The sequence below is a fragment of the Eurosta solidaginis genome, chromosome 3 (assembly GCF_040869045.1).
Source record: "Eurosta solidaginis isolate ZX-2024a chromosome 3, ASM4086904v1, whole genome shotgun sequence".
NCBI lineage: Eukaryota > Metazoa > Arthropoda > Insecta > Diptera > Tephritidae > Eurosta > Eurosta solidaginis.
The window spans coordinates 108,984,897-109,007,175 of record NC_090321.1 but is presented as its reverse complement, the minus strand read 5'-3'; the positions used below and the strand labels follow the sequence as shown (position 1 = coordinate 109,007,175).

The 22,279-nt window shown below is 41.9% G+C and overlaps 1 protein-coding gene across 3 annotated transcripts in view; it reads left to right on the top strand.

The window, feature by feature from the left end:
- The window catches only part of mr (anaphase promoting complex subunit morula), a 724,830-nt gene that overhangs the window by 178,122 nt on the left and 524,429 nt on the right, over positions 1-22,279 (top strand). For all 3 annotated transcript variants that reach the window (XM_067772925.1, XM_067772924.1, XM_067772926.1), the window contains 2 exons: positions 3,305-3,546; positions 21,005-21,173. In XM_067772925.1, the coding sequence (XP_067629026.1) occupies positions 3,305-3,546; positions 21,005-21,173 (411 nt within the window). The remainder of the gene's footprint in view (positions 1-3,304; positions 3,547-21,004; positions 21,174-22,279) is intronic.

Here is a 22,279-nt window from a genome sequence, read left to right as displayed (position 1 = left end):
TCTCCTTCTCCTTCTCTCTTTTCTCTTCTCTCAAGTTTTTCTCATTCTTCTTCATATCTTATTGCCAGTCCCAGAGGGTGGTATGTATTTTGTTCCAGTCCCATTCCGAGTCTCAGTCCCAGTCCCACTCCGAGTCTCAGTCTATGTCCCACTCCGAGTCTCAGTCTCAGTCCCAGTTCTAATCCCATTCCCAGTCCGTCTCTGGTCTACTTCCCGGAAAAAAGCATCGGAAATACTTATATAGGCAAATTTATATACCAAATTCAGGCAAATCGAATAGAACGTATGTAAATAGGTATGTAGGTATTATTAATTCATGTCTTTATTTCGGCTTCGCATGCATATTTATCAGTTTCGCCAGGTTGATGCGAATAAATCGAATATCGCAATGAAAATTACTTAAAAGCTCTCAGCAACAGCTTTCATTTGATATCCAAAATACACACACATTCTAGGGGTGCCCGGGTCCACGTTTTGGCCTATATCTCGAGACCCTAGTCACCGATAGGTATGAAAACTACCCTGTACTAAAGCACTCATCAGCAGCTTTCATTTGATATCCATATTGTATAAACACATTCTAGTGGTGCCCGGGTCCACGTTCTGGCCTATATCTCGAGACCCTAGTCACCGATAGGTATGAAAACTACCCTGTACTACAGCACTCATCAACAGCTTTCATTTGATATCCATATTGTATAAACACATTCTAGTGGTGCCCGGGTCCACGTTTGGCCTACATCTCGGGACCCTAGTCACCAATAGGTATGAAAACTACCCTGTACTAAAGCACTCATCAGCAGCTTTCATTTGATATCCATATTGTATAAACACATTCTAGGGGCGCCCGGGTCCACTTTTTGTCCTATTTCTCGAGACCCTAGTCACCAATATGTATCCTGGTCCACTTCCCGGAAGAAAAATTATCCGACTTTTTATTCTAGATATAACGCTACCTACATACCAAATTTCAGGCAAATCGAGCCATATATACGACAGTTTAGAATAAATCGGTCGCTGGTCCACTTCCCGAAAAAAAAAACTTTTCACAAACACTCTCCGGGTTACTATTAAGTTATCCTAAAAATTGCATGGCAATCTTTCTATCCGTTCTCGAGTTATGGAGTGACAATCAAAATGTACACTTCTTTTTATATATATAGATAGATATAGCTGGGTATACAATCTAATATTTGCTAATATTACGTGAAATTAAGTTATTTCGGAACTTACATCCTGAAAATTGCAATTTTTTATACTCAGTTGAGCAGAGCTCACAGAGTATATTAACTTTGATTGGATAACGGTTGGTTGTACAGGTATAAAGGAATCGAGATAGATATAGACTTCCATATATCAAAATCATCAGCATCGAAACAAAATTTGATTGAGCCATGTCCGTCCGTCCGTCCGTCCGTTAACACGATAACTTGAGTAAATTTTGAGGTATCTTGATGAAATTTGGTATGCAGGTTCCTAGGCACCAATCTCAGATCGCTATTTAAAATGAACGAAATCGGACCATAACCACGCCCACTTTTTCGATATCGAAAATTTCGAAAAACCCAAAAAGTGAGATAATTCATTACCAAAGACGGATAAAGCGATGATGCTTGGTAGGTGAGTTAAACTAATGACGCAGAATAGAAAACTAGTAAAATTTTGGACAATGGGCGTGGCACCGCCCACTTTTAAAAGAAGGCAATTTAAAAGTTTTGCAAGCTGTAATTTGGCAGTCGTTGAAGATATCACGATGAAATTTGGCAGGAACGTTACTCCTATTACTATATGTATGCTTAATAAAAATTAACAAAATCGGAGAACGACCACGCCCACTTTAAAAAAAAATTTTTTTTAAGTCAAATTTTAACAAAAAATTTAATATTTTTACAGTATATAAGTAAATTACGTCAAAATTCAACTCCAGTAATGATATGGTGCAACAAAATACAAAAACAAAAGAAAATTTCAAAATGGGCGTGGCTCCGCCCTTTTTCAGTTAATTTGTCTAGGATACTTTTAATGCCACAATTCGAACAAAAATGTACCAATCCTTGTGAAATTTGGTAGGTGCTTAGATTCTAGGACGATAACTATTTTCTGTGAAAAAGGGCGAAATCGGTTGAAGCCAACCCCAGTTTTTATACACAGTTGACCGTCTGTCCTTTCGCTCGGCCGTTTACACGATAAATTGAGCACAGATCGATATATCTTTACTAAACTCAGTTCACGCACTTATCTGAACTTACTTCGTATTGGTATAAAAAATGGCCGAAATCCGCCTATGACCACACCCACTTTTTCAATATCGAAAATTACGAAAAATGAAAAAAAAAAATGCCATAATTCTATACCATATACGAAAAAGGGGATGAAACGTGCTAATTGGATTGGTTTATTGACGCAAAATATAACTTTAGAAAAAAACTTTGTAAAATGGGTGTGACACCTTCCATATTAAGTAGAAGAAAATGAAAAAGTTCTGCAGGGCGAAATCAAAAGCCCTTGGAATATTGGCAGGAATACTATTCGTGGTATTACATATATAAATAAATTAGCGGTACGCGACAGATGATGTTCTGGGTCACCCTGGTCCACATTTTGGTCGATATATCGAAAACGCCTTCACATATACAACTATCACCACTGCATTTTAAAACCCTCATTAATACCTCTAATTTTATACCCATATGGTACAAACACATTATAGGGTGACCCCTGATCCACCTTTATGTCGATATCTCGAAAACGCGTGCACCTATAGAACTAAGGCCTACTCCCTTTTAAAATACTCATTAACACCTTTCGTTTGATACCCATATTGTACAAACGCATTCTAGAGCCAACCCTGGTCCACCTTTATAACGATATCTCGAAAAGGCGTCCACCTATAGAACTAAGGCCGACGCCCTTTTAAAATACTCATTAACACCTTTCATTTGATACTCATATCGTACAAACAAATTCTAGAGTCACCCCTGGTCCACCTTTATGACGATATCTCCAAAAGGCGTCCACCTATAGAACTAAGACCCACGCCCTTTTAAAATACTCGTTAACACCTTTCATTTGATACTCATATCGTACAAACCACTCCCTCTTAAAATACTCTTTAATACATTCCATTTGATACACATATCATACAAACACATTCCAGGGTTACCCTACGTTCATTTTCCTACATTGTGATTTTCCCTTATTTTGTCTCCATACCTCTCAACTGTGTATGTAATGTTCGGTTACACCCGCACTTAGCCTTCCTTACTTGTTTATAACACTACTTTGGTTTATGTTTTCATTTCAGATCCCGATGTAATGCTAAAAAAGCTGGATTGCTGTGCTTGCAACCGTAAAATTAGTTTATGTGAATGCCAATCTTTAGAAATTATAATAAACAAAATCAACAAGGCATTGCAAGATATGGAGCTTTTGGATGGAATAGCTGGTCAAAGCTTGACATCTCTGGTTCAAAAATGCATTCAAGATCATATAAAAGAGACGTGCTACGGAATTTTTGAAAGAAGTTTTCTGAGACAACTTGAGTATGTAAGTGATTAAAGCAAATATTATATCTTACCACAAAATGATCACTCAGCCGATTTCTTTCCTAATTTTAGAAGGAAATTGAACACTTTGTGTATATATGTATAATTCCTTATGTACTTTTTTCATTAATTTTACCATTATAAAAATTGCGTCGTGCTCCTTTTTAATTTTTCCTACAAATTGGCAGGTGGGACCTACATATTTAATGCCTACTCCAATCGGCATTGGCAAGGCAGATGAATATTCGCTGAAAAGCTTTCCATGGTACAAATACACTCCAAATGTCTGCCAAATCACTGTCTAGGAGCGACCCCATTTAGAACAACTTTTTCTATAGTATTTTGATGTTGCTTTTCCGGTCCTTCGGTGTTGTAGGCACGCTACCACCACGGTCGCCATTAGAAAAATATTCAAGTCATATTTAGAAGAGTTTTAAAGAATACTTGATTTTCTTCTAAATTATATCACGATCGCGCGGAATGCAAAGATTGGTCGCTGATCATGCAAATAGTCACAACAACAAAATACATACAAAAATTTTATGCAATCCGTGCAATTTATGTAGCTCTCAAAGCTATGTACATATATTTTGGTGTAACGAAATGTAGGAAATTAAAACGCACGCCTGCTTCAACGGTATTTCTCTCAATCCTCTGATTTCGCTCACGAAAAAATTAAGCAATTGTTCATGATTTTCCGTTGTATTTTGTTATTTTCGATGCCAATATCTTGACGATTGTTACTGAGACATGCATTAGCACTGAATGGGATGCTCTCGTAGTATTGCATATATAATATATATATTTTAGACTGGGTAGATTTATTAACCGATATCGCGCCATCGATTTTTCGATAGGATATTTTACGCACATTAAAAAGTAAATTTTTTTTTTAAACGGCGCACTATGGGTTAAACTAATAAAATTTGTCTCAAACTCAAATTTATTGCTGAGAAAGGTCGATCTTTTGCCGATATGAGAAAAATCGGAGTATGGTAAAAAATTTTAAACGTTTTTGAAAAAAAAAATCAGTTTTAATTTCTTACAAGTTTTTTTATTATAAAAGAAAAAGTACATGTTTCTTTTTCCCAAAAATCAAAGCTTTTAAAGATTTTGAGATGCTGAGCTCAAATATGTTAAAAAGGATATAGCTTGTAACGTAGCGTTGCAGTTGTACAATCCCCACTGTACTTCCTTTCTTACTTGCTCCTGAACTATGCTTTATACAGTAAAGGAACATATAGCAGCTGAAAGAAGGCAGTTACAGCAACAAGGTAACGATCGGCAGTAAATGGCAATATACAGAAGTGCCAAAGTAACAGTTTACTTCTTAAATTATTTATAACGCGGGCCGTATAAAAGAAATGAATTTGTTGTTCGCATTTCAGTCCTCGCCGGTGAGCCAGCGAGAGTGGATGTCTGTTCTTGCTAGCTAGCTGAGTGGAAGATAAGGACGACGGGGGTGTCCTCGGGCTACCTGTCTCCCCCCGCCACCCGCCTAGGTGTTGAGCGGCTCGACATTAATGACCAGATAAGCCCTTCCCCCTAGACCTGGCCTTGGCCGTAAGCCGGTCCGTTTGAGTAGGAAGCCGTTGTGCTCTTAGGAATACACCCCTCCCCCAATCACCCGGACCATCATACTCGCTCGAGCTGGTGCAACGCCGTATGCAGATCGACACCTACGAAGAAGCGTGCAATTCCTGATAGCGGCGGTGTCCAGCGACGAAGCCAGTAACCAGTGCATATGTAACCGCTCCTACTAGCAAGCTGGGGAGAAAGGTATGCGTTTGTGGAACGATTCACCCTTCACTTTGCCTGGACGACGAGCGGATACCTTCGGCCTATATGTCCCCGCCCTGGCCAGGTTAATATTGGTCCGCCGTCCGTGCGACCACACGACCCCTTTTCCACGGCTTTGTCTTCGGCCGTGGACACAAGGGGATACCGCGGTGCCTTTAAGGTGCACTTTCCCTCCGTCCACGAATCGATCCACGTAGTCACGACTGGGACAGTCCCGCTCTCCATGAGCACCTTCTATCGTAGTTGTGGAGTCGAGAATGTCCAGCGCTGGAATCAGCAATAGTTGTGTCCTCGCAGTCTTTTATAGGTCATCCACACTCCCGATCCCGCATATACCGGCGACAACCACTCTTGAGGAAGCAACGAGCCGCTGCAAAGGTAAAATCCATTGTCGGTACTTGGTACTTGTTCTCCGCCCTGCTGCGCGCTCCGTAGCTCTCTGCCGTCGCTGTCACATCGTATCCCATTCGGTGCCGCAAAAAAAAACTCATACAAAATTTTTTTCAAATGTGTGAAAATTCGTTTTCATTTTATCACTTCACAGGACGTCAATTGGCCCCCAGGTGTGCCAAACATAAAGTTGAACAAAAGCGTTCGACAAGATATATGGCAACCATGCAATATCCGCGGCCATGGAAAATAGTAACCGCTAACTTCGTGGCTCCACTACCGCATTCCAAGCAAGGAAACACTCCTCGTCATGGTAGATAAATTCTCCAAGTGGGTAGAATTGATCCCGGCGCGCCAAGCAACAACGGCAGGCTCGTTCAAATCGCTACAAAAAAGGGGCTTATACCGATTTGGCTGTCCAAAAACCTTCCTCACCGACAATGGGTAGCAGTTCGTAGGGAAAGCGTTAGCATCGTTCCTGAGCGACCACCGCATCGAGCATAAGTTCACTGCAGTCTACGCACCTCATTAGAATTCTATGGAGTGAACCAACCGAGTCATCAAAACCATGGTAGCGCAACGAGCGAAAGACGACCATCGCACATTGGATCAGGAGATTCCACAAATCGCATTTGCAATAAACATAATGAGCAACGAGTCTACAAGAATATCAGCAGCATAAATAAACTTATGCGAAGTAAAGCAAGTGCGCACGGAGGGGGCAGTACCGGGGGTGTGGCTATGCAACCGAGCCAAAATGCCGAGGGTACCAATTTCTCAGTCTTTTCCTTCTCACTCTTTTCCTTCTCACTTTTCTCTTCTCTCAAGTTTTTCTCATTCTTGGTGGTATGTATTTTGTTCCAGTCCCATCCCGAATCTCAGTCCCAGTCCCACTCCGAGTCTCAGTCTCAGTCCCAGTCCTAGTCCTAATCGCAGTCCCAGTCCGTCTCTGGTCTACTTCCCGGAAAAAAGCATCGTAAATACTAATATAGGCAAATTTATATACCAAATTTCAGGCAAATCGAATAGGACGTACATATGTAAATACGTATGTGGTTATTATTAATTCATGTCTTTATTTCGGCTTCGCATGCATATTTATCAGTTTTGCCAGGTTGATGCGACTAAATCGAATATCACAAAATCACTTTAAAGCTCTCAGCAACAGCTTTTATTTGATATCCATAATACATACACATTCTAGGGGTATCCGGGTCCATGTTTTGGCCTATATCTCGAGACCCCAGTCACCCAGCGGTGTAAAACTTACTCTGTACTAAAGCACACATTAACAGCTTCAATTTGATACCCATAATGTAAAAACACATTCTAGGTGTATCCGGGTACACGTTTTGGCCTATATCTCGAGACCCTAGTCACCCAGCGGTGTAAAACTTACTCTGTACTAAAGCACACATTAACAGCTTCAATTTGATACCCATAATGTAAAAACACATTCTAGGTGTATCCGGGTCCACGTTTTGGGCTATATCTCGAGACCCTAGTCACCCAGCAGCATAAAACTTACTCTGTACTAAAGCACACATCAACAGCTTCAATTTGATATCCATAATTTTAAAGCACATCCTAGTGTTACCCTGATCCACGTTTGGCCTATATCTCGAGACCCTAGTCACCAACAGGTATGAAAACTACCCTGTACTAAAGCACTCATCAACAGCTTCAATTTGATACCCACTATGTAAAACACTATCTAGGCGTTCACGGGTCCACGTTTTGGCCTATATCTCGAGACCCTAGACACCCAGAGGTATGAAAATTACCCTCTACTAAAGTACTCATCAATAGCTTTCATTTGTTATCCATATTCTATAAACATATTGTAGGGGTACCCGGGTCCACGTTTTGGCCTATATCACTGACGAGGCCTAACTTATAAGCATGTGACGCCCGAAAGCAGTGCCCCGTTAGTATGCCCATCTTAAACCTTAAGTCTTCGCTCTTCAGAGATATGAGTCACTTTCTGAGTCTAATATCTTAGGATTTGCACATGATCATAGCAGTTTTGCAGCCCGCGCTTTTGTCCACACCTTTCCTGCTTGATGGATCATATGCAACTCCTGTCTCCTTTTGATTGCTCCGAAACAGATTGGGTCGTCTATGGTCGATTCAGCGAGTGTTGTACCCTCCTTTGCCAACTCATCGGCCTTTTCGTTACCTTCTATCCCTTTATTACCGGGAACCCAGTATAGATGTATGGCCCAGCCTGAGCGAAGTTTTTCCAATGCTTCTTTGCATACCAGAACATTTCGCGACTAAAGCTTAAGCATGCTTCCTCCAGAATTTCTGCTGCTTCCTTCACGTCTATAATTTCCGCCTGAAAAACGCTGCAGTAATCTGGCAGCCTGTAGGATCTATTTATTTTTGGATCGACACAGTAAATAGCAGACGTGACCCCTTCTGTTAAGTTGAAGCCTTTTTTCCAGTCCTTGGGCCGCATCTCCCTTGGATAGGACTCTCCTAAGTCTCGCCGTTTCGCTGGAGCATTCTATGTCCGCACAGACATTTTTCCATGAAACCCTCTTCGACCGGTTGATTTCACGTTTATAGATCCTTAACAGATCTCGATATTCGTCCCAGTACTCCTCGCTTTCCGCAACTTTTGCCAGCATAAAAATCTCTTTTACCTGTCCTCTAAGAAGACTTAACTCCTTACTCCACCAAGGTAGCTTTGCTTTCCCCTTGAATCTTCTCAGAGGACAGCTCTGCTGTACGCAGTTGTCAGAGCTTTTGATAAGACGATTTTTGCATTCCTACAACTCCTCTCTTAAGGCTGCCCCAGTCTACCTAATACAGATTTCTGAAATTTGTACCAGTCCGTTGCCCTAGGCTTTCTAAAGGTTTTCCCTTTCTCTACCCTCTTTAGGGGGATGATGAAACTGATAGCACATGGGCTGAGAAGGATGGCCTGTTAAGGACCCTTTACATATATATTTAGGAACGCTACCTCTGTTAGCCACCGGTAGGCTACTCTGTAGTATATAACAAAAAAGGTACTCGCCTCTATCGTCAACATCGTCCCCTCCCCATACGCTGTGAGGCGCATTCGCATCCACGACTATGACAAGCCTCAGCACCCTTATTGATACACCAGCCTCTTGAATTCTTTTGGTGGGGCATCCACGTTATTGGCCATGTAGCAGGATCCTACTATTGCTACCAGTTAGATAGCATACACGAGTATAGGTGTTTTCTAGCCATGACTGCAGCTCTAACCTACTTTCCGTCTTTGCGTAATAAACGCTGAGTTCGCGAGCGCTGAGTCCAGAAACCTTTTTCCAGATGAGAGCCATGGCTCCTGTATCAGCGCCACTTCAAGTGAACCCTCCTGCTCGGGAGAAGCTCGCTAGACACCACTTTACTGGCGTTTGAGATTTTATTTGAAAGACTCGTAGCGCCATTGAGCTCTTGTGTCTCTTTCCAAATTCCCCGCTTTTTTCCGCTGTTTCCAGGGTCTGGAGAGCTGTTTCTCCATCCTCTGCTCAAAGCGTCTTTGTTAGACTCGCAGCATCATTGAGCTGTTTGCCCATTTCCAACACGTCCGCCTGGTCCTTTCCTACCTCTCCTCAAGGTCCTTTCCTACCTCTCCTGCTTTTAGCATATTGTTATTCTTGAAACTCTCAGCACTATTGTGTCCTCTTCCACTGCGCTTTTGCACCCACCATTTGCCAATACTTTCAGGTTCTCGAGGTCCTTTTCCACGTCCCATGCTTTAAAGTATTGGGACAATAACCTTTAGGACTCGTGTTTTTAAAGCGCATATAAATACTACCTGCGCATTTTATGCATTCCATTTTAAATAAAGTTTTTTTATTTTATTTTCTTTTCTTATTTATATTATAAAGATTATTGTTTTAAGAATCTTTTTCTAAAAATATTTAATTTTCTTAAAAAAAATTTAGTTTTATTTTAATATTTTTAACATTTAATTAAAAAATTTTTTTTCTTACTCTATTCACAAAATATTTAACTATTAATTTCCATGCCATTTTCAATGATGGCGTTAAAATCCTTATTTAATTCTTTCATACTAAGGGCGTTTTTGCTTTTCTTTTATTCATAATTATACCCCTTTTTTCTAATTTATAATTTTTCAAAAAAATGTTTAATTTATCCTGACCATTTTTATTAATTTTCTAATTTTAATATTTACTCATTCAGTAGAGAGAAAAAAAATTTTCCTGAGTAGAATCAAAATACAAAATTCCTAAGCAGAAATAAAAATTTCTGCTCTTTGTTGAGCAGCCGCGAGGCTGCCAAAATTTTTTTTCTAAAACTTAAATATACTTATATTAATTATGTCCAGCTTGCTGCCAGTCTTTTCTTGATGTCTGCCAATCTTTTCTCGATGTGTGCCAAAGTATGCCGCCAGTCACAATATCCATTCTATATTCCACTTCCTTATGCTCTTATGCTGCCAGTCACAATTTCCATGCTATATTCCTGTTTGTACTGGTGCTGCCCGATAATGTATTATTCTTGATTCTTTTCACAAATTTCTGGTGTGAATACTTGCTGCTAACTTAGCTCCCTTTTTTTGTACTTTTAATTTTTAAAGAAAAAAATGGGCAGGACCTTTCACATCTTTAGCAGAATCTGGCAGGACCTTCCTTCAGTAAGATCGTTTTTTAGCAGCTTTGCTTATTTGACAAATTTTCTGCTAACTTGCTGATCAGATTGGCAGGATCGTCATGAAGAAGTTTAAATAATAAAAGTGTTCAACATAGGTTCGTTGATAGAATATAATTGAATTCTTTATTCTCAAAATACTTTCTTTTATACAAAATATTTCAATATTACTAATACGTATCTACACTAGTGCTTACAAACTAGAAATACATAGATTCGTAATACTTAAATGACAGTCAGCATATTATAATGGCCTATTTATGCACATATGTATATAGTTCGACAGTCACTATGACCAATAGACAAATATGTCGATCAGCGTGACTGATCGATAAGTGTGTTGGTCATTGTGACGGATTGACAAATGTAAACAAATATGTGTGGTGTGTGTCGGCATGCACATATGATGTTGAACTCCTGCTGAGTTCAAGTAATTATGTGGGTCAGTATAACTTGACTACTTGTGTGATTGCATTGAAAGTGAAACACGTTCCAAGTAACGCTCCACCAGGACATTTTCCCAAGCTGTGAGTGCAACAGGGGTTTTGACGCTGCAGTATTTTAAGCGCGTCCTCCGCCTTCACCACTCGGGGTATCCAAACCTTGGCCTTTGGTATCGTGGGGATCAGTGCTCTATCCACTATCTTCAAACTTGCGCAGTTTTGGTTTGATGGTGTGGAGCAACTCTCTGCAGCCATTCCAAAATCGCGTTATTGGTGCAAGTCATCAGTTTAACTCCATTGACACAAGCCAGCTGTTTCGAAGGTTAGTAGCGGTTTACTTGGCTCACTATGCATCATTTTCATCATGATCTTTATCAGCTCCCCTTCTACGTATCTCCACCTTTCGGTTGACATACCGTTATAAATAAACTTTATGAAAGCACGTTAAAAGAATTTGAAATAGAAAGCAATGAATGGGGTAAAGAATGCCATGTAGATCGTGAAGTTTACTTGGGACAGTCTTCTTTTAACGGCATAAAATAAAAATAAATGTAAGGTGCGATAACCTTCGAGGAGATCTAAGGCCGAGCTTCTCTTCCAATTTGCGTCGTGCTCCTCTTGCTTTTCCCTAAAAATTGGCCGGACGGGCCCTACATGTTTTATGCCGACTCCGAACGGCAACTGCAAGGCAGATGAGTTTTCACTGAGAGCTTTTCATGGCAGAAATACACCCGGAGCGCTTGCCAAACACTGCCGAGGGGCGACCCCGCTTAGACAAATTTTCTTCTAATTGAAAAACCTTCAAAAAAAATAAAAAAATAAATAAATGTAAGGCGCGATAAACTCCGAAGAGATCTAAGGCCGAGCTTCTCCTCCAATTTGCGTCGTGCTCCTCTTGATTTTCCCTACAAATTGGCCGGATGGGACCTACATGATTTTATGCCGACTCCGAACGTTATCTGCAAGGCAGATGAGTTTTCACTGAGAGCTTTTCATGGCAGAAATTCACCCGGAGCGCTTGCCAAACACTGCCGAGGGGCGACCCCGCTTAGTAAAATTTTCTTCTAATTGAAAAACTTTATTTCTAAAAATGTTGATGTTGCTTTGCGCGGCGGAGCACGCTACCATCACACCACGGTGGCCGCCATTTAACGGCAACTCTTGCAAAAAATGGCTTAAAAATGTAGATATTTTTTTAAAAGAATTTCAGAAAAACATGGCGGTAAATTTATGAAATATGTTCAGTGTTTTCAAGATTTTGGTCTCGTAGTTAACTCTTGCTTTTCGCATAATCTAGACCCGGAATTCAAAGTGCATATTAATAAATTTAAAACAAGTTATGAGGACTTGGAAATTAGTATTACACCTAAAGTTCATGCTGTAATTGAACACGTGCCTTACTTTTGTTCAAAACATGGAAAAGGTCGCGCTTTTTGGAGAGAGCAAGTTTTTGAATCATACACAGATTTTAAAAAGACGTGGGTTAAGTACAGTGTTAAAATATCTCATCCAGAATACTCTAGTTTTTTATTGAGAGTAGTTTGCGAATACAACAGTTGCAATTTGTGATTCATATAAATTGGAGAAGCTGATTAACAAACTTTTGTGGTTTCAAACAAATATATGCATTATGTTGTCAATTTTGTTTAAAATAACGGTTTGCATTGTATGTAACGTTACATAAAATAAATGTTCACATTATTAAATAAAAATAAATGTAAGGCGCGATAACCTTCGGGGAGATCTAAGGCCGAGCTTCTCTTCCCTACGGCGCCACCAGCTCATACGGCCGTACCCACTCATAACTACAATATTCGCAGTAGAGTGGGTAGCAATGCCGAGCATCAGCCCCCGCCCCGTCTTCTTACCTCCTCTTCTCCGACAGCAATCGTGTTGGTCAAGGAAACAGACTCTTAGTCCTTACCTAGATGTTCTGGTCTCCGCGACGGAATCCCCCGACGGGCTTAATTGCGCCATGTTTACCAGACCGCAAACCCAAATACACCGGGTACCCCAATGCTTACCCAGGGACGTCCAGTCCCAGTGCCACAACAGCAATTGCGTCCTAGCTTTTCACAACCCAGGCGTAGTCACCCGTCACTTACTCCTAGAGTGACGACGTCTACCCCGCTGAACTTCAGAATTCTGCAGTTAAACTGAGATCACGGAGATAGTCGATTTCATGAAGCGACACAACATCCGCATTGCTGCGATTCAAGGGACTAAACTCACGGCAAGATCGGCTCTGCAAACTTATTCTTGGTATAATGTTCACAGAAAAGATCGCGAGAGCGGAAATGGAGGCGGTCTCGAGTTTATCATACACCACTCAGTGCAATATCATATATTTCATCTCGACATCGGCCGCAGGGACAATGTCCTAGAACTTCACGGCTTAGCTGTCCGGTCAGGCGCTGTAAACCTAGAAATCATCAACATCTACATCCCTCCTGGCACCTGCTGCCCCAGTGGATACCGCCCTAATATTGGCGCCTTACTCACTGACGATAATCATATTATCTTAGGCGATTTCAGTGGCCATCACGACCTGTGGCATTCAAATTTGCAGGCGGACAGCAGGGGTGAGATGTTGGCGGATCAAATAGAAGAAACAATAAACAGAGACGCCCCCACTCATATGGTAGGAAGCTGTCACAGTTCACCAGATATATCAGTCGTGAGCGCAGGACTCGTAAACTGCGTCAACTGGCAGCCGATGGTAACATTCGCATCCGACCACCTGCCAATACTTATTTCGGTCGAGCGTACCGCCGACTTCATTGTCACCGAAAAACGCACTCTCATAAACTTTGAAAAAGGAAAGTGGGATGAATATAAATCCTTTACAGACAACCGCTTTGCTGCCGTCTCTATCCCGACTGATGCTCGCAAAAAGGAGCGTGCTTTCCGCAATGTCGTTGAATCCGCCTCGGCTCGCTTCATTCCCGCCGGTAGAATTCCCGAAAGTCGGCCTCACTTTCCGGCGGAGGCCGGATATTTAGCGAGAGAACTTGACCTTATAAGACAACTCGATCCCGACGACCCCCAAATAAGGAACATAAACCAACGCATCAGATTGCTTGTGGATGAACACAAGCGGGCGAATCGAAAGGAGGCACATCTAAGTCGTTGTAACCTCTCTGCCGGTGTGGGTAAGCTTTGGTCCACCGTAAAGTTGTGAGGACCAAATAAATCCTCATTAATTTGGCCCACACAAAACGACCCCACAACATATTTGACACGACATTAACACAGCAAGTGGCCACAAAAGGCTCTAGCAACACGATCAACCAACAAGTCTCAGCAACACAACGAGCGGCCGCAACATTTAACAGCAACACGGCCAACCAACAAACCTCAGCAACACAACGAGCGCACGCAACCATTTGAGCTAGCAACACCAAACACAACAGCCATAAAAGGAGCGACACAGCAGCACAGCAGTCAGTCAGCACGGAGCTGTGGTCGTGACCAGAGCTACTAGCGAAGTATATCCCTATTGCAGTTGATCTTCTCTATGCAATAGGAATCCACTTCATAGGAGCGAGTCGTGGAATGGTGATAGCGGTTGACCTTCTCTACGCATCACCCCCAGAGACCAAAGGCCCCGCCACAGTAACGCGCAACCGCGACAGATGACACCCGCTCACCTCCGTCAGTAGAAATACGCCGGCAGAGGCCGCAACAGAGCGGCAACGCACGCAAACCAGCAGTCAGTCAGCACGGAGCTGTGGTCGTGACCAGAGCTACTAGCGAAGTATATCCCTATTGCAGTTGATCTTCTCTATGCAATAGGAATCCACTTCATAGGAGCGAGTCGTGGAATTGTGATTGCGGTTGATCTTCTCTACGCATCACCCCCAGAGACCAAAGGCCCCGCCACAGTAACGCGCAACCGCGACAGGTGACACCCGCTCACCTCCGTCAGTAGAAGTACGCCGGCAGAGGCCGCAACTGAGCGGCAACGCACGTAAACCAGCGCAGAGCGCGGCAGCAAAGCGCAGCAGAGGTCCGCCGACGCACAACGTAACCAGGGTAAGCCAGCGCGCACCGCGGCAGCAGAGGTACGCCGACAGAGGTCACGTTAACGCGGCGACGCATAGCGCAGCCAGGGTGAGCCAGCGCCAAGCGCGGCGGCAGAGCGCAGCAGAGGTACACCGACAGAGTAATACAAGTAAACGCCGACGTAGAGCGCGACAGAGTATCGCCCAGCAAATACGAGTAGACGCCGACGCAAGGCGTGGCAGAGAATCACCCAGCAACCAGCAATACAAATAGACGTCGACGCAAGGCGCAGCAGAGTAATACAAGTAAACGCCGACGTAAGGCGCGTCAAGGCACCGACGCCACATACTAACGGGATCCGTTTAACGGAACACGGCGACAGAGCATCGCCTCAGCAATACAAGTAAACGCCGACGTAGGGCGCGACAGAGTATCGCCCAGCAAATACGAGTAGACGCCGACGCAAGGCGTGGCAGAGAATCACACAGCAACCAGCAATACAAATAGACGCCGACGCAAGGCGCCGCAGAGTAATACAAGTAAACGCCGACGTAAGGCGCGTCAAGGCACCGACGCCACATACTAACGGGATCCGTCTAACGGAACACGGCGACAGAGCATCGCCTCAGCAATACAAGTAGACGCCGACGTAAGGCGCGACAGAGCACCGCAGCAGAGAGTGACGCCGTCATAAGGCGCGTCAAGGCACCGACGCCGCATACTAACGGGACCCAGCTAACGGAATACGGCCGGACCGCTAAGGCCCGCCACCGCAATCAAGGATACCGAAAGATAATCGAAGTTAAATTGAAAATGAAGTATACAAACACGTTTTATTTTATATTATAGAATTTAGAACCAATAAAGAAAGTGAAGTTTATATTAAATCGATTTGCAGGGTGCCCCTTTAATACAAATTTATTGTAAACGAGCCCTGGGCACGGCGAGTATACCCCAGCAAATATCAACGAAGCAACGGGGCACGAAAAAGCTTCGTTACAAAGTTCCTATCGAATCCGTCCAAGCATAACAACAAAATTTTCATCGCATTTGGCGATAAAGTGCTGTCGGATGCGAAAAAATGTGCGAGCGCTTTTCGCCGACATATATAATGCATTCTACGGTTGGCAAAGCTAGACGGAGGGCCAACAGACACGGACATAAACATAAATTCAGCGCGTCCCCAATTACAACCACCGTCAAAGAGGCTGAGGATGCCATCGGTCAAGCTAAACCGTCTATAGAAGTGGGCCCAGAGGGCACAGCCATGCCGATGCTTAAAAGCCTAGGAAAAGAGGGTTTCAAATATTTAGCACATGTCTTCAACCTGTCTCTGTTCACCTTTGTCATCCCCGAATAATGGAAAATGGCCAAGGTGGTCCCGCTACTAAAGCCTGGGAAACCAGCTAACATAGGAGAGTCATATCGCCCGAATCTCTCCTATCGCCAGTAGCTAATACGCTTGAAGCCATTTTGCCCCTTATTTCAAAGCAAATTTGCAACTAGCCTGTCATCAGCATGGCTTCAGAAAACTCCATAGCACCACCACCGCGCTAAATGCCATTATCACCCAGATAAATTGCTGTTTAAATCAAAACCCCCACCATAGAACAGTACTCGTTGCGCTAAACCTATCAAAAGCTTTTGATACGGTCAAGGGTCTACCCTTCCCCCATGTCTTAAAAGGTGGACCGCAAATTATCTGGGTGGCCGGCAGGCATCGGTGCAATTTAGAAACGCAACATCAAAGAAGAGTCAAGAAGAATTAAACAAGGGGTGCCACAGGGTGGTGTCCTATCCCCACTTTTGTTTAACTTCTACATATCAAAGCTACCTTCGCCACCAGAAGGAGTTAGTATCGTTTTCTACGCCGATGACTGCACAATAATGGCCACAGGCCTAGACCCACAGATCAATGAGCTTTGCAACAAAATAAACGGCTACCTCCCTGATCTCTCCAGTTTTTTTCACCTCGCGAAACCAAACATTATCACCGACTAAATCATCGCGACCTTATTTACAACATGGACGTCCCAAATGTCGACCATTTTGAACATCCACGTCAATGGCACTACGCTACCGACTGTCTTACACCCCAAAATCTTGGGTGTGACGTCCGATCAGGATCTACGTTTTGGTGAGCATGCAGCCGCAATTGTGCCGAAAATCCAGGCCCTAATAAAATCCCTAAATCTCTTGCTGGCAGTACATGGGGAATAGATAAAGAAAAGCTCATTACCACTTATAAAGCAATTGGCCAGCCGATTGCATGCTACGCGTCCCCGATATGGTCGCCAAGCCTAAAGACTACTCACTATAAGAAGCTACAGGCCTGCCAAAATTCTGCCCTCAGAACCGCCACAGGTTGTCTTCTTATGTCCCCAGAACACCATCTACATAATGAGACGAGAATACTTCACATCAGGGAGAGAAACGAAATGCTAACCAAACAGTTCCTGTTGAATACCAAGAAACCTGGGCATCCCAACAGACATCTGATTGATGAGCCAACACCGCCCAGGGGCTTATCTCCGTAAGCATTATGAGGAAATACGGCATCTGAGAACACAGCCGTATGAAGCCAAAAAACACAAGCAGGTCCTCAGTGAACTCCACAAACAGGCGTCGGACCTCTATGTCAGGAATTGCCCTGTGAATCCTGTACTCAACGAACAATACCTTAACTTGCAGAAGAGGAACGCACACTTCCTAGGGAAACGCGAGTCACTCTAGCTCAACTTCGATCTGGATACTGTAAACTCTTACCTATCCAGAATCAACCCCGACATATAAAACGTATGCCCTGCTTGCAATGTGTTCCCACATGACACCAACCATCTCTTCAATTGTAATGTGGAACCAACGCCTCTAACACCTCTCTCATTATGGTCCACCCCTGTTGAAACAGAAAGTTTCCTTGGACTCCCTTTAGAGAATATTGATGACAATTTGTGATCGGTCACACCTATTGGATGGGGCGAAGCACTGCTACAACAACAACAACAACAAAACTCTCCCTAGCAATAGGTGATCCTTATTGAACAGCTCAACGGAAATCAAGTTTTTCTTAACCCATTCGTCTCAATGTTGTTGTTGTTGTTGTTGTAGCGATAAGGTTGCTCCCCGAAGGCTTTGGGGAGTGTTATCGATGTGATGGTCTTTTGCCGGATGCAGATCCGGTACGCTCCGGTACCACAGCACCAATAAGGTGCTAGCCCGACCATCTCGGGAACGATTTATGTGGCCACATTAAACCTTCAGGCCATCCCCTCCCTCCCCACCCCCAAGATCCATGAGGAGCTTGGGGTCGCCAGAGCCTCGTCTGTTAGTGAAACAGGATTCGCCGCGGATAGGTGAGGTTGACAATTGGATTTGGAGAAGCTATATATTGCGCTGGCAACCTGAAGGGTTGCGCTACACACCCCTTGAATCTGGTATTTTAGTCGCCTCTTACGACAGGCATACCTACCGCGGGTATATTCTGACCCCCTTACCCGCTGGGGTTCCAATGTCGTGGAGGTTTCCACCGGAGTGTATCAAAATGCAACAAAGCTAAGGAGGAGCTCCGCACTTCTCAAAGAAGGTCGACATAAGCTGCCAAGGTCGAGGATTTTTTTTGGGGAGAAGCTGGTATAACCTAATTTTAAGTCTGTATGGCATGAGTGACACAAAGAAACGCCAGTTCTCAGCAGAGTAGTTAATCTTTATTTTTGATGCATAGACAACAAATAAATATTTGAGTTTGCAGCGACCGAAATGCAAGGCTCGATAACCTACGAGAAGATTTTAGGCCGAGCTTCTCTTCCAATTTGCGTCGTGCTCCTTATCATTTTTGCTACAAATTGCCGAGATGGGACCTACATGTTTTCTGCCGACTCCGAACGACATCTGAAAGGCAGATGAGTTTTCACTGAGAGGCTTTTCATGGCAGAGATACACTCGGAGTGGTTGCCAAATTACTGCTTAGAGGCGACCCCGCATAGAAAAACTTTTTTATAATTGAAAAACTTGTTTCAAAATTTCCGATGTTGCTTTGCCCGGGAATTTAACCCAGGCAGGATCTTTGGTGTGGTAGGCGGACCGCGTTACCACCATACCACGGCATAGACAAAGGCCGTTATAAAATCCACGGAGTTACTTGTAAGGATTCAAATCCATGACTTAACGATCAATCAATGCCAATATGAGCGATGTCAGGCATAGCTCCAAAGACTGCATTTAACGTCCTCTGGACATCACGAACTCAAAAATTAATTTTTTTCGGCGTATGACCGATGTGCAGAGTGTACATAAGTTATAGAGGCAAAACTTTTTCTCATTGCTAAGAAGGAAGGGATATGATGAGGCTGGTCTGTTCAAACATGGATATAAAGGTTTCTTAAACGCATGGCGGCCACCGTGGTGTGATGGTAGCGTGCTCCGCCTATCACACCGTATGCCCTGGGTTCAACTCCCGGGCAAAGCAACATCAAAATTTTAGAAATAAGATTTTTCAATTAGAAGAAAATTTTTCTAAGCGGGGTCGCCCCTCGGCAGTGTCTGGCAAGCGCTCCGATTGTATTTCTGCCATGAAAAGCTCTCAGTGAAAACTCATCTGCCTTGCAGATGCCGTTCGGAGTCGGCATAAAACATGTAGGTCCCGTCCGGCCAATTTGTAGGGAAAAATCAAGAGGAGCACGACGCAAATTGGAAGAGAAGCTCGGCCTTAGATCTCTTCGGAGGTTATCGCGCCTTACATTTATTTATTTTTTTTTTAAACGCATGAATTAACTGTTTTGGAAAATATGGTCGCATGCCGCTCGTGCTATGGCCAACCCATAAGAAAATCGATCAAGCAAATTACACCAATAATCGCAGAATCATTGCGCGCCTTCCTTACAAAAATATTGACTCGCACAACACCTTTGTAAAAGAATACTATTAAGAACACAGAAAAAAATTTAAATCATTTTTTTATTGCCAACGAAACAAATATTTTATTTAATAATTTGGGAAAATTTTAAACAATGTGACATCAGGACGGACAAGACGACAGCTGTTTCGATTATATCTTTTAAATCTCTTCAAAGCCTTTTCTCCCGGGAATGGGATTCGAACCCGCACTCCTACTATGGTCGAAATGTTACAAACGCATTCAGCCACGACATGCCTTAGTTGTTGTTGTATACTTATCCCAATTGCCTTCCTGGCATATTTGAACAAATGTTTATTGTTCATAATTATCAAGCAACGTAAAAATAAACGACGTATAATTATTGTTAAAAATAAATTTTTGTATTTTAGTTTTTGTTTGAATTCGAGCAACGTTTTCATTGAAAATATGTACATATTCGAGTTCAGCAACTCAAAATCTTCAATCCCAAGCTTTAGGAAAAAAAGTTTATTTCATTTTTACTAATAAAAAACTGCAAAAAATATAAATGATTTATTTAAAATGTTTTTCAATGTTTAGTTTTGGAGTGTTTATCAATATCTGATTTTTCTCATATTGGCAAAAAGTTGGCCTTTCAAGCGTTTTTTGTTCGATTACTCTTAGGTGTTGGGTGCTGAGAAATTTGATTTTGAGTCAATTTTTCCTACTTTACATGGTAAATGCGGCGGAAGGGCATTCTTTCAATGCCAGACATTACTTTTGATTATTTTGTGTTTCGTTGTTTCATGTTGTGAAATATTAATAACAAACCTCAATTGAGTGAGCTCACTCTGAAAATGTTTTTTATTTTTTAAGTCCAAAGCCTGGCCCTTGTATCGTTAGACCTGGTTTATCAATTTTAACTAATATTAGCTATAGTGAAAGTAGGCAAAGGTGCCTTGCAATTTGTGATGGTTAGCGGCAGGTTTTCAGTGCGATTGTAAGCTTCAGTTAAAGCTTGCCAGTTTGGCCGTTTACATAAAATTTCACTGCTTCTCTCAGTTTCAGAAGATAAAGTGGCAATGTTAAACTTTAGGTAAATTAATTTCGCACTGAAAGACAGGACCCAAGGCTTAGTTAAGATACTATTTTTATTTCATTTATTTTCGATTTCGAAGAGCGGAACAGTGCTATAAATGTGCGTACAGATTTTGTCCGGCTAATACATTTTGTGAATAAAATTTGTTTTTATACTACAAATCCATTGAAAAATACACATAAAAAAGCTCCTCACACCTTTATTCTTAATGTAATTGCAGTGGCTTAACGAAACTGTTATTAATTGGCTAAGGAAGATATTTAGTCAAGATGCCACCTCTGATGTCAATACGCTCAACATTATAAACGGTTTCAAGGTTAAGCTTACTTATTTTCTATATGAAAATGTGGCGCTCAGTATTACTGAACAGTTCTTCAGTATAATAATCGGTAAGTAGATTTACCCATTAACAGAGTTCATTCAAATCGTCATTTCTTTAAAACTATAGCTACCGCATTGTTATTTTTTGTTTTAAGTTTAAAAAAGTGTATTGCAGTTATCTGATTTTTTATAGTATTAAAAAAAAGTTTTCCAAACAATTTTTGTCGGTGTTTTTCTAAATTAAAATTAAATCGAACTAGATCGAGCTTCAGGATAAGATGACATTCTCCAAGCATAACCCGATCATTGATCAAGTGACTGCATTTGGAATCATGTGCATATGTCTAACTCGGGATATTTAATTACCTATCCACCGAAATGAGTTTAAATACCTCCCTGAAAATCTCGGTTATGGTAAAATATATAAGCCATAAAATTAGCAGTACAACTTCCATGACTTTTGGTACAAAGTCATGGAGGTGGAAAATTTAGATGGAAAGGTTTTTTGCAATAATGTTCTCGGGAATTCTAAATTTTATCTTGTTTTCTCCTTAACTTTTCTGGCATTCGGAATACATTTAACAATTACTGTGTTTTTTTACACGTATATACAACTGCATTCGCGGTTCATCTCTCCATTTTATCTCCACACTATTCTCCATTTCTATGACCGAAAAGCGTGTGTATCCACTATTCATAGCAACCGATTCAGCTATAGGTTATACACTATGACCAGCAGAGGCGCGTGTCTCCGCTATTAAGCACAACCCGTTTTGTACAGAGTTATTCACCACAAGTCTTCTATAAAAATGATGCTAGATGGGTCTCCTAAACATTATCTAAGTGATGATAAACCTGTTTTTATTCCTGAATGTAGTTGTATATATGATTGACTAATAATATCTCCTTTCCTACCAACTTTCCAATCCAAGTAATTTGCCCTCCACCTTTATATTTTTACTTCTCATAAATATTTTTGCAATTCTTATGTCAAAATTTAAAAAACAAAGTTTAGCAAGAATATGTCTTTATATAAGCAGACATTTTTCGCTGATTTTTGTATAAAGGAAGTGCTTAAAATTGTTTTATTTTATTTTCATTTTCTCCTTTTCTTATATTTTCTCGGTGTCTTAACATATCTAAGTAGTTTTACAGTTGTAGCTCAATGAGAACA